Here is an 11,619-nt window from a genome sequence, read left to right as displayed (position 1 = left end):
GGTGCTATCGTTTCAAGATGGGGTCCAGCGTCAGGTGTCGCAGTATGTTATCTCCGAGTTGACGGGCATGCATCGGTGAGCTTCGGCCGTAAACAACAAAGTTATGCAAGGACAGCTCTATGTACGACGCAAACATGTCATAATTAGACGTCGTCATGAAGACGATGACGATCACGCACCTTGATACATTACATCCTCCAAAGAGACAGCCAATTTTACAAGGAGAATCACTAGAGGAGCGTTGATCGGTTCTCCAAGGTTCTCCAGCAAAGACATAGCGAAACGGAACGCTAGTTTACAGTCCATCATGGCGTGCACAGCCCAGCGAAGTAACGGATGATCTACACGAGACTGTGCGAAGGAGTATACCACGGCCCATACACTAGAAAAGGCCAAGACGCGAAGGACCATCCAGGAGACGACAATATCCTGAGTCGGGAGGTTGAGATCGTGCCCAGTGAGCTGGAAGAGAAGACGCCGCATTCTGTTGCTGCGGGATGCAGACACTGATTCTAGTAGATCTCTGCGTGACGCGTCATCGGGACAGAGGTCTAACAGAAAGTATTCAAGCGTTTCAGAAGATATAGCTGCTTGAGCTGAGTGGAGTCCTAGGAATGAGCGAGCCTCCGGCAGGTCGACAGCCGAAGATATGCTGGAAGATGCAGCATGGAGAGTCGATATGGGGCTGAGAAACATTGCGGCGGCAGCGACGCAGCCCGCAATGGATCGTGATTCTTCGTTGGGCTCATAGGCAATGGGCCCTACGACTGATTCGGCCGTCCAGAAACCGTGCTCAGCTTCTTTGTACCAGTGCCAAACCTTGAAACAGTACTCAATGCACGCCAAGTACAACGACACAGACGACGCACCTTGGTAGCACGCAGAGGAAACAGCACAAAACGACGGTGATCGAGCAGTTGTTTTGAGTGTGCCACGCCTTCCTCAAAGATATCGAGGCCTTGAAATAAGGAGATCATTTCTTGAAAGGGAGTCAAACCCGCGCTGGCGTCGGAGCGCTCTGGAAGGGCTGCAACGCTGACGCTCTCGGTGACCTGCGGAAAGAGTATATGACTGTCATACGGGCTGTGTGAGAATGATAATACAAACATACGAACCGCTGACATTAAACAAAGAGGCGGGCGGGTCAATGAAGGCAGATAGTCGTCGACGCAAGAGCAGAAGGAAAATTCGAACTGTTGCGTAAGCTTGCGAAGCGAGCCAAACTTAGATCGCCCAATGGGTGACGGAGCCACGCGAGATTGAAAAACATTCCCAGGGTCGATGACCAATAGGAGACGAAATTCATTTTTAACAAGCGTTGTAGCTCTATTACATCGAGAAGAAAAGGAGAAGGAGACGAGGCGACGTAGATCGAGAAACCGAAGACAAATAAGGCTTGCATCTCTGCACATGGAGGAAAACGTAGCTGGGAAAGAGATAATTGATAGCTCAAAGACCCTCGTCATCCGAGTCAAGCTCCGCTGCAGCATCCTCTGTCACCTTGGGCCCAACTTCCAACAGGGAAACGGCAACCAAGTCGAAGGAGACCTTGTACTCGACCATATCAGCCTTGTTAGTCTTGGTTCGAACCTTTCCATCCCTGTCCTTCTTCGTGTTGTAGCGTGATATCTGGGCCTCCATGAGCACTAAGTCTCCTTTCTTGAGTTCCTCGGGAGCAAGCCGGGGCATCTTGTGTTTGGTGGCGAATTTGTTGCGCGCATCGTAGACTTTCTCGAACTCCTGGTTCTGAAAAAGAATGAGCAGACACCGACGAAGGACAGCACGAGTACTAACCTGGTTGGCACGTTCTCCGTGAACTTGAGTAGAAGTCCACTTCGAAGCGTTGACGTGGAAGAGAGACTTGGCGCTGGCTGATAAACGCACGCATCGACAACGTCAATAAGAAACGAGACCAGGAGGAAAAATACGACGTACTCGACACCGGCCGAGAAAAATCGCACAGTACGTTCCTCGCGACCATCAGGGCATGGTCGGCGAGGGGCGCCACTCCCACCGAAATACGGGCCTCGGGTTCGCCGCTGCGCGGGTTGAAGAGCCAGAGGGCGTCGATGATGCCAACGATCCAAACAGAGACGGGTACAGAGCGGGGTTTGACGCATAACTTGTTCACAGATGCCGTAGAGTTACCCCAGTCAAGATCGAGAACGGGGAGCTTCGATAGAGCGAAGATGTTCTCCGCCGGCTTTTGGTAGTCCAACATGGGAGGGAGCCTCCTAGATAGAGTATCATACAAGTAAGAAGCTGAACGCCAGATATAGAATGAATGCATACTGCATCAGCGCGTTAGAGAACCATTGCCGGCGTGTAAAGAGAAGGTGAGAGTTGTTGACGGCCGCGTCATCTGCGCCGGGTGAGCTGCCGGTCGCGGCATTGTTGGTAATGGCGGTCCCTTGCCCCGCCAACGACGAAGGAACGCTGGAAAGGGAGCACGACAATTGCAACGTTAGCAAAAATTATCGTCGAAGATGCATGAATAAAAAAGATGCTGAACCTAGATTTTCCGTCCTTCGGCTCGACGTTGGGTGCCAAATCCGCACTAGGAGGAGAACTCCCAACAGTTGTATCGTCTCTGAGAACACGAAAGGAAACGCAGATAGTCAGCGGCAGGAAATGAAAGAGTAAAAAAAAAAGAGTCGGACCCGTCTGCTGTTACGTCCAACGAATCGTCCCCTTCGTTGTGAGGGACGTTAGCAGTGGCCTGTGCAATGCGACTGAAAGGAGGTTAATAGTGGAAAGATAGTCCAGAACGCGGGGCTACATACCGGCGCTTTGAAGGAGAATCATCGGGACCATCGACGTCGCCTTTGTCTCGAGAGTGTTTGGAAGCGACAACGGGATCCTTGGACTTAGGGGGGGCCATGGCTGAAGAGCGGTGTGCGGAAGGTGAACGGCGATCTGGGGAACAAGATGGCACGTTTATATATCGACCGCAAAGGTCGAGGCTTGGCGGTCGCATCGGGGGTGCGCAATTTTATTCAGAGCGGATGGACCAGAACAACGGCCCGCCTCAGCCATGGAGTAGCGGATGTTTCAGGTACCGATTGGACGGCGATCCGAGTTTACCGGTCACACCTATACGATTGCAGCGGGAAGTAAGCATAGTATGCGATGAAAGGGAAGGACAAACAACCTTTTTTCTTCCCGAGAAGGCGGACGGAGAATAGTCAATAGGAGGATCCTTCCGAGATACCTACGTTCCGTAGAGTCCCGAGGTGGTTAGTGCACCACTGTTACGCAGTGAGCACACAGGAGGCCCACGGCACCAGAACAGGGTAAGGAAAGCAGACCGCCCGCGAGGAGTTATCGACGATTGTGCGCGTAGCAAACTGCTGGTATACATTGGACCGGTACCGCCTCACGATCCAACCGTTGGAGCAAGGCAGCGAACGGAGATGGCGAGATCGAGCCCGCTCGGCACAGAATTGAAACAAGCGGTCCGGGCGGAGAATTTGCCACGATCTGGATATAAGAAATGAATTCAGTCGCCACAGAACCCAGTTCAGAGAGCAACACCGTCAACTCCATCCTGAAAAGTCTATGTCGTTTATCCAACGTACGTCGTTCCTCATGCATGGTATAATCCGTACTGACCGATGACACCATCATGGCCACAGGCTCCAACGAGTACGGACTCGTCCGCGATTCGTTTCCCAACAACATCGCGCGATCCAAGAAAGAACCTACCGAGTTTAGCGAAATGTCGACACGCCAGGTGAAGCCGACCTCCCAGGATGCCTTGTTCGATTGGGCCACAGTCATCGACGTCGCGTCTGGAGATCCCTCTCGCTCCCATGAGTTAGTGTACAAGACAGGTAGCGCCGACGCACGACAGCTCTCGTCTTTCAGCAGGGTCTCCATTCGACTTTTCGGAGTATTAGGACGTCATAATTTCCTTCAGTACGGCAACTGGAGTGGGTGCGTAACAAATGATTCACCTATGAGAGACAAATAGCTCTGCAGTCATTGACTAACATGATATGTAGGGACGAACATACCGCCCACAAGGCCACCTTCTTTGCTACCTTGGAGCCAGGTCCATTCTCCACGCAGTACAATGACCAGGTAGCGGCGGTGGAGGACGTCAAACGCTTAGTTTTTAAGCACCTCTCCGGATTCCGAGAGAACCGCCGGCACGAAAAGCAAGACCTATTTCTTCAGAGAAGGGTGTTTGAGAAGGTGAGCGTCATACAACACCCTGACGGTGCGAAAGCTCACATGTGCAGGTGGATCGTTCTGGGGCGGCGCGCTCTTCGTTTAGACAAGAGGCTATGCCTGCGAGCGACTCGAAACTCCAGGAGCTCTTCAAGAAATGGCGGATGGCGGATGGCATCCAGTTCGGCCGCAAGACGGATGCCGGCAGTATCGTTGCGTGTGATCCACTTATCTTCAACGATGGCGATTTCGTTGACATACAAGCGACGTTCGAGATAATCACCACATCCAGGAGAGACAGGCAACCTGTCGGCGCAGCGTCGAAGACTGTAACGGTCCATATTTCTCCGTCACAAATCGTTCGCCTGATGAAGGGAGAGGAGCTGGCGAAGGTGCGCACCATCAGAGTTTCCACGCTCATCTGGCTCAACTTATCATCGCCACATAGATAACGGGGCCGCTGTCAAAACCAACCGCGATCCCTGCTCGTCCGGCCGTCGTCGCAGAAGAGAAGTTGAAGTTTGATGAAGAGAATGTCTTCGGAGACCCAGCGGTATCGCCATCGAACGTGGAATGATTTGCGCACGGATAGACAGTGATTGAGACGGATAAGTCGGGTTTGAGGGACATCGCAATGTAGTGCTTATAGAGTGTACGGAGTGAACATGTCAATATGAGAAGTGGTGAACCACGACGACGATTGTGTGCGAATCAAAAAAGGAAGGCCGGTGCAAGACTCGACAACGGCGTGGATCCAAAAAATTACATAACTAAATATCACGAAAAAAAATCAACTTGCAACGGGAGCGATGGAATGCGAACGATCATCTGTAACAGTCCGCCACCGCCACGTAAATTCACGAAGGGCCAGTGTCTTGATAGCGGCTGCCATCCAACCACCCTCCGCTTCTTCCGGTTTCTTGAAAATATCCACCGTCATCGGAATCCACAAACACCCTCCGTCACCATGCGAACGTTCGTCCTTCTCTATCGCGGCAATGCCCCCCACCGACTCCAACCGTTTCAAAACCAGAGGATGCTTGCTTCCGATCGTATACCGCCGGGGTAACCACTTCGAGTAGAGATACTCGAGAACTTGTTGTTTTCGCGCTGCAGGCGAGAGCAGAATGACACGGGGCGACAGCAGTTGGGGATACGCGCAGAAGAAAGTGTTGGCGGTAAAGTAGAGAAATGATAGTGATGATGCCATTGTCGATACAGCCCAAACGGGGGAGTTTATGGTACAGCGGAGTATGTGGACTCGAGTGCCTCTCCGTGGATGGATGAAGTGCCACCGCTGGCGATAAGGTCCGTGGAGTTCACATAGGCTTTGAGGAGAGCGAGTGATGTCTTCACGGACATATCCGTTGTCGAGGAAGTATTCCTGGAGGTAGCGTATCAACACTTTGTTGAAAGGTACGATGAAACCAAGACTGTATGGCGACCAGTCGTCGGCCTTCGTGGCGAACCAAATTGCCCAGGACCCAAAGATCGCGGCGTTGCATAAACGCATTGCGGCGAGAAGGGTGTGAACGTTGTCGAACCATTGCGCGAGACGACTGTGAAAGTCTCTGATGGTCTGCTCGAGAACCAAGACACGCATCGTCTTCGAGAGTAGAGCAAGTCGACCGAGACTGTCGAACGCGCATTCATGCAGGATCATACTCCATATCTCTGGAGGAAAGCGCATAATCGTCTGTGAGGAGAGAATCAGTAAAAATAGATGAAGGGGTGAATAACAATGCGAGACAAATAACCTAGAGGAGATCTCTGTCTTCGAAAAGTTGTCCTCGACGGGCAAGAAATGTGTTGATGGTGCGGCGCGACAGACGGTCTAAGCGGTTCAACTCGTCTCGCAAGTCGTGGGAAAGCCCAGCAGTTATCTTATCTGGCGGAAACGGCCGCAAGATTCCGAGCCCGCCCAACGTTCTTACTCTGGAGAGCATGACATACAAGCTCTGTGAGCTCCTGCAGGCCGCGATGTCGGCGATGACGGTAGTGAGAGACCTCCCTTGGCTCTTATAATCAGTGTACGCGTAGGCAGGTAGCAAAGGGAGCTGCAAGCGGCTAATATTAAACTCAGTTCCATTAGCGCCGGTATATGCCCAGTACGAACGTGTGGGAAACACTGGAACGACATCGAGAGGGACTCCCAGTGCAGATAGATCCATCCCACTACCAGGAACATGGACGTACACCACAGTAGCTATTCTATGTCCATCCTCTGTCGTCCTATATTTGACGTGGGTCACAGTCCCTTCCGCGCCGTTCACGGTTCGATGACCGATGTCCAAGTTCTCGGTGAACATTACACGCATCCCCTCGAACAGTGGTAGAGCTCCGAGAGAATCCTTCGTAACACTCGAGCGTACTCCCCACAATGCCTCGCGAACAGGAGAAACTACATCTTTTCGACTCCGTCGATCAGCCGCCATGTAATAGTGCACTGGTGCGTTACGATCCCTCGCTCTCTTGTGCACAACCGCATTGTTGATAGCGTCCCTGAGCTGTTTGTCTGCAACAACGATGGGACAGTCTTGTAAGTTGATCAGATCAGATAATATTTCAGGCTCCTCACGTTTACTATTCAACACATTCAGCTGCCTATCTGACAATATTTCATAGTCAGATTTTGTTCCATGTTCACGGCGGCGTACAGTCCCTTGACCCAGACGGATACGACCAACTAGCGCTGCGTACACAGGGTCGGCATCCTGACGCCAGTTCTTTTCTAGTTTCACCACCGAATTTATTTGCCGCCAAATGCTAGCTCCATGTATAGAGAGCTGACCATCGACGGTTTGTCCAAAAGAGTCGCCAACTCTACGAACAAGATCGTCGGAGAACAAACTCTTCTGACCCACTGGCTTAAGCTGACCAAAATCGCCCATAAATATGACGTTAACCCCGCCAAATGGACGACCAGGGACAGCAGCCGATGCTTTACCGATGCGCACACGTTCAGATGCTTGGGCCATGAAGAGAGCGGAAATCATAGAAACCTCATCAACAATCAAGTAGTCAACATCCTTCCAGATGTCATGTAACGCCTCAGCATTGTAAGCCCATTTACTCTTTGGCAAAAAAGTAAGGGCGTGTACTGTATACCCTTCAATCAAAACAGATGCTATACCCGTAGGTGCGCTGAGTAGTAAGCGAGCACGTACGCCACAGCGACGGAATAGTTCCACGATGCATCTAATAACATGACTTTTTCCAGTTCCTCCCTCACCGGCGACGTACATTGTCAATTGCTCTGCGGTACAACGGGTCAGGTGATCTCCCACTAATGCCACTGCTACGCTCTGTTCGACATTTCCCCAAACACCCATATCTTTTAAAACTGACTTTATTATGTTATCCGCAGTTTCTCTGGCAGCTTCGATATCTGCTGGTGAATCCGAGGAGGGCCTCCAAGATAAATTGCTACCCGTTATCGTATCGATTGTTACAGAAGGAGGCGCCGTGCTCGAATCAGGAACGGGGATGCGGGGTTCTCGTCCATTGGCGTCGGGGCGAGGTCTTTTGTCTTTCCTATATTTATCCATAAGGATGCGCTGATGCTCGATTGTACTCTCAGGGTATAACGCAGGTAACTGCGAGGCGGCTGGGGGAGGAGCGCAAGTAGCAACGCTAACTCCGTCGATTACGCCGCACTCTGCAAGGGTGCGCAATGTTTCTTTCACACGATATTCTCTCCGCATCTGTTCAGGACTAGCGCTGGGTTGACCATCGTCGTATCCTCCCTCGCCGGTCACATAGATAGACTCTAGATTTGGGTCTCGGTAAAGCTCAAATTCCAATGCATCGTCAGAAGTGTCTGGCCTGGCCCACGAACCGTCTTCGCACTCAATAAGCGCGCCTGCTTTACCACGTCTCCTGTTCTTCTCGTGCTCGTCGCGGGCGTCCCTACATTCGTCTTCAAGGTGAATGTTTTCGATAACAAAGGCAAGATGACTTGGAAACGTGTACGCCTCGAACGCCTGACCCCACGAGACACCATCGTCCTTTAAATCAGCGAGCGTGCGCCATGGTTTGAACAAGATCAGCATTGCTCTAAAATATCTTTCGTCCTCAAGCGTAGAGCGTCCACGACGAGGCAGCCGTGAGCCGATGAAGTTGGGCAGAACGCGTACACGAGTACGAAGACGGCTGACATGTGTTTTATAATGAGGATGTTGACTTAAATATGGCACACGTACGCCTGCGCTACGCATGTTGTTGCTAGAAGATAATTTGTCCGAGTTAATTAACACTTCTTCGACCAGTGCAACATGATCCCACAGTGCGAGACGATCAAATACTGGAGTGCTCCCCCTCATGGAATAGTTTTGAAGCAGTGTCGTAGGCTGTGTAATGTTTCCGCGCTTGACTTGTAAATTCAATCGCCCCTGATTGTCTGAGGATAAAACGTCTTCCACCACCCTGACATCCTCTTCATCATCCATATCTTCCTCGTCGAGGTCGTCGCCATCTGAGAGCTCAATAGAGTCGGAAAGAGTCTGTCCAGCGGCGTCCATATGATCGCTGGCTGCATTATCGGGCCCAAACAAATCCTCATCCATGGTGGAAGGCGCAGTCTGGGACTCGGGGTTTTCCAAACTTGCGATAAATTTATCAAACTCCGGGAAGAAAAGTGTCTTGAACGAGTGACTACAATAGCGATCACCTCCTCCCACGAGCCAACTCATGACCTGCTGATGAGATAGTTCCTGTCTCGCCATCATTGAATTCACAGCCTTAACCATCAAGCTCTTCTGTACAACATCTACTGTAGCATCGTCATCGTTATTGAACTTAGCTTCGTTTTGCTTAGCAGCCCAACACAAAGCCTGCAACGCAAGATGTAGAGGCAATGCAGACTTCGTGATGTAATCTGTAACATAATAAATCAACGCTTTCGCTGCTTCACCAGATCCAATGAACTTAATATCCATATTGCATTTATACAGAAATAAGACGAGATCATTATAATTGTTGATCCGGGGATGCCACCTGCGTAATAAAATGGAGGACGCCTCGGGATCCAAACAGGTCGTGCTGCGTGTTTTTCCGTCCATTCGCATGCGACAGTGAGCGTCATCTCGCGGCTCATGTGGTTTAAGATATTTCCAACACGTTTCTTTGTGATCATGCCAATTACTAGCGAACGCCATCTCCTTGACGAACTCGAGATAGTTTCTATCCCATGCTTCACTATCTTCAAGACCTTCTTCCAGCCACGGATGATCTGACGTCCGCACATCAACATCACGGACTGGCTTCACGAAGTTAGTGTTGGCAGGTGGATCTTGGGGCGGTTCCATATCAGGAGGTTCACACTTTATGATCGATTCCAGCCACCCGAACATAGCAGTTTGAAACTCCGGGTCAGACACAAGGCGATCACGAAGCTTTTGAGGATTGAGATTTCCCCGTATCCATATCAACATATGACAATGAAGAGAACCTCTCCCTTGAGCCTCCACTGTTCCGTAGTATGCACTGCATACGCCAAATAGACCACTATCGCCCGTTCCATAGCGCAAAACATGCTTTGTAAAAGACTCGATCATCATGTGGAAAAAGATTGCAGCGGCATCTGGGTTGTCGGCGACATTACGTGCACGCTCCCACTCATTTAAGTTAGCAAACTCGTCTGGGTCGCCTCCAGCCAGTACATGAAACAATTTGCTATGAAGGTCAGCAGGGTTAAGTGTTAGAAAGAGGGCAGGACATCCAATACTCTTGAGCATAGCGCGGATCTCGTTCCGCAACACGACCTTCCGTCCGTTAGACCCATGAATATCTTTCATGATGACCTCCAGCCTCCTTATGAGAGCGGCCATGCGTTTCTCTCCACGAGATGAAGGTTTAGCGCTAGGGTCGTCCGCCCATCGTGTTGCCATATCTTCTAACAGAGCCCGATTGTCTGCTATCTCGGTAGTTAACGCCGTCAATTCTGGTGCTTTGACACGGAACTGGACGCTGCGGTACGAATCGAGTTTTTGAATGGCATTAAAACAGACATAGGCAAACTGAGGATCAGTTTTAAATTGCCCCTCAAACTTATTTATAAGATTTTTGACCTGCCGGCCCATGCTGATCTGTTGCCGACCATGCCGCAGTGGATTATTAAAACCACCAATACCCCAGGGGTCGAGATGAGGAAAGGCAAAACTTAACATTCGAGGATCTCTCTCGGGAAACAGACGGTTACCAGAACGAACAGACAAAAAGGGTTTGTGATCTAAGCACCATTGTAGTGCACGCGCCTTGAGAGTGGTTTCCGCAACGGCTCCTTGGCCTGAGCCCGTAAAACCTGACACCTGTAGTAAAGTCTGCCCATCTGGAACTAGAAGGTCGGCTGTGGTGAAGTCAACAGGGCCGGAATTTACGGCTTCAGCAACAGAGTCGGAGTCAGGAAGGTACTGAATCTCAACAAGCGACGTAGGAACGCCGACACGACTGAAGTGGTCAAATCCAGGACCGGAACACAACACATCGAGACGATCCTCGCTGAAGGATATATTCGCGTCTCGATACCACTTATTATTAGCGACGAGAAACCGCAACAAAAGCGAGACACGATCCTTATTGACGAGCAGTGGGTGCATCTTCCGTATCGTATCCATAGAAGGAGCGGTGTCCTGGCCAACAAAAAGAACACAAACAGAGTAGTCACCGTCGTCGGGTGAAGAAGGGAGAAGACTGTTTAAAGTGCCGATGTCTTGCGGGATAATCGCCACATTCCCTTTAACGTAGCGTTGAAAAGGTCCACGGACTGTACTTTTGGTCTTTTCCTTGGTATAGGTGAAAGATAACTGCGTGGTTCTACAAGCAGCAATGACCATGCGTTCTACAGCAGTACTGTCCGCAAAGGCCTGACGGACGTCAGGAGGTAACAAATCATAGGCGAAATAATGAAAGTTTGCGATGGAATCCGGCGGTTGCCTCCCCTGGTCCAAGTCAGATGAACATGTGTCACAAATAGATAAAGACGCAAGGCGGTTTACGTCTGCCATACCAGCCGGGTCCAAAAAAGCTCTACCGTAGAGTCGAAAAGCATAAGAGGTGGGCCATAGATGTGACGGTATATTATCGTTTCGAAGAATGTCAAGATCGAGTTCCTCGGGATCATATAGTGCCAGTTCATGACTGAATTTTCTCTGGCCGCATACAGCGCAACACTTCCAGACAAAAAGCTCTGGGTCCATGGTGTCCTGAAAATCCCGTACGATGCTCCGCTTAAGGTCCGACGAGGCCATCTCGGGAAATGCAGCATACGGTTCGTGATGATCGTCTATCAATAAACCTGCAGGGTTGCCATCTGCAACATTAATCACCGGTTCCACACGAAATGTGTGCATCATATCACGCATGGGGTCTATAGGCGGAGCAGAAACTGTCCCATTGAGCAACATAGCCGCTCTCGCGGCCGCACGAATGGTGACATTAGTTTTCCGT

General features: G+C 50.7%; 4 protein-coding genes across 4 annotated transcripts; 1 reads left to right on the top strand and 3 right to left on the bottom strand.

The window, feature by feature from the left end:
- Positions 1 to 1,449: 1,449 nt before the first annotated feature.
- On the bottom strand, positions 1,450 to 2,881 carry STEHIDRAFT_160481 (uncharacterized protein; the record flags this gene model as incomplete). The annotated part of the gene is made up of 7 exons (XM_007307990.1): positions 1,450 to 1,746; positions 1,795 to 1,871; positions 1,936 to 2,234; positions 2,293 to 2,436; positions 2,513 to 2,590; positions 2,661 to 2,732; positions 2,784 to 2,881. The coding sequence occupies 7 exons, from the start codon at positions 2,879 to 2,881 to the stop codon at positions 1,450 to 1,452; spliced, it is 1,065 nt and encodes a 354-aa protein (XP_007308052.1).
- A 744-nt stretch (positions 2,882 to 3,625) lies between these two features.
- On the top strand, positions 3,626 to 4,750 carry STEHIDRAFT_113949 (uncharacterized protein; the record flags this gene model as incomplete). Its single annotated transcript, XM_007307989.1, has 4 exons — positions 3,626 to 3,936; positions 4,005 to 4,197; positions 4,245 to 4,565; positions 4,622 to 4,750. The coding sequence occupies 4 exons, from the start codon at positions 3,626 to 3,628 to the stop codon at positions 4,748 to 4,750; spliced, it is 954 nt and encodes a 317-aa protein (XP_007308051.1).
- Positions 4,751 to 8,792: 4,042 nt separating this feature from the next.
- Positions 8,793 to 9,176, bottom strand: STEHIDRAFT_45239 (uncharacterized protein; the record flags this gene model as incomplete). The annotated part of the gene is made up of 1 exon (XM_007307696.1): positions 8,793 to 9,176. A coding segment is annotated over one exon (384 nt), but the record flags the coding sequence as incomplete, so codon positions are not given.
- Positions 9,177 to 9,875: 699 nt separating this feature from the next.
- Positions 9,876 to 11,006, bottom strand: STEHIDRAFT_64221 (uncharacterized protein; the record flags this gene model as incomplete). Its single annotated transcript, XM_007307763.1, has 1 exon — positions 9,876 to 11,006. A coding segment is annotated over one exon (1,131 nt), but the record flags the coding sequence as incomplete, so codon positions are not given.
- Between the last annotated feature and the right edge of the window lie 613 nt (positions 11,007 to 11,619).

This window comes from Stereum hirsutum (assembly GCF_000264905.1).
Source record: "Stereum hirsutum FP-91666 SS1 unplaced genomic scaffold STEHIscaffold_14, whole genome shotgun sequence".
Classification (NCBI taxonomy): Eukaryota; Fungi; Basidiomycota; class Agaricomycetes; order Russulales; family Stereaceae; genus Stereum; species Stereum hirsutum.
Note: the sequence above shows the minus strand (reverse complement) of the source record. Positions and strands in the feature narration are given on the sequence as shown.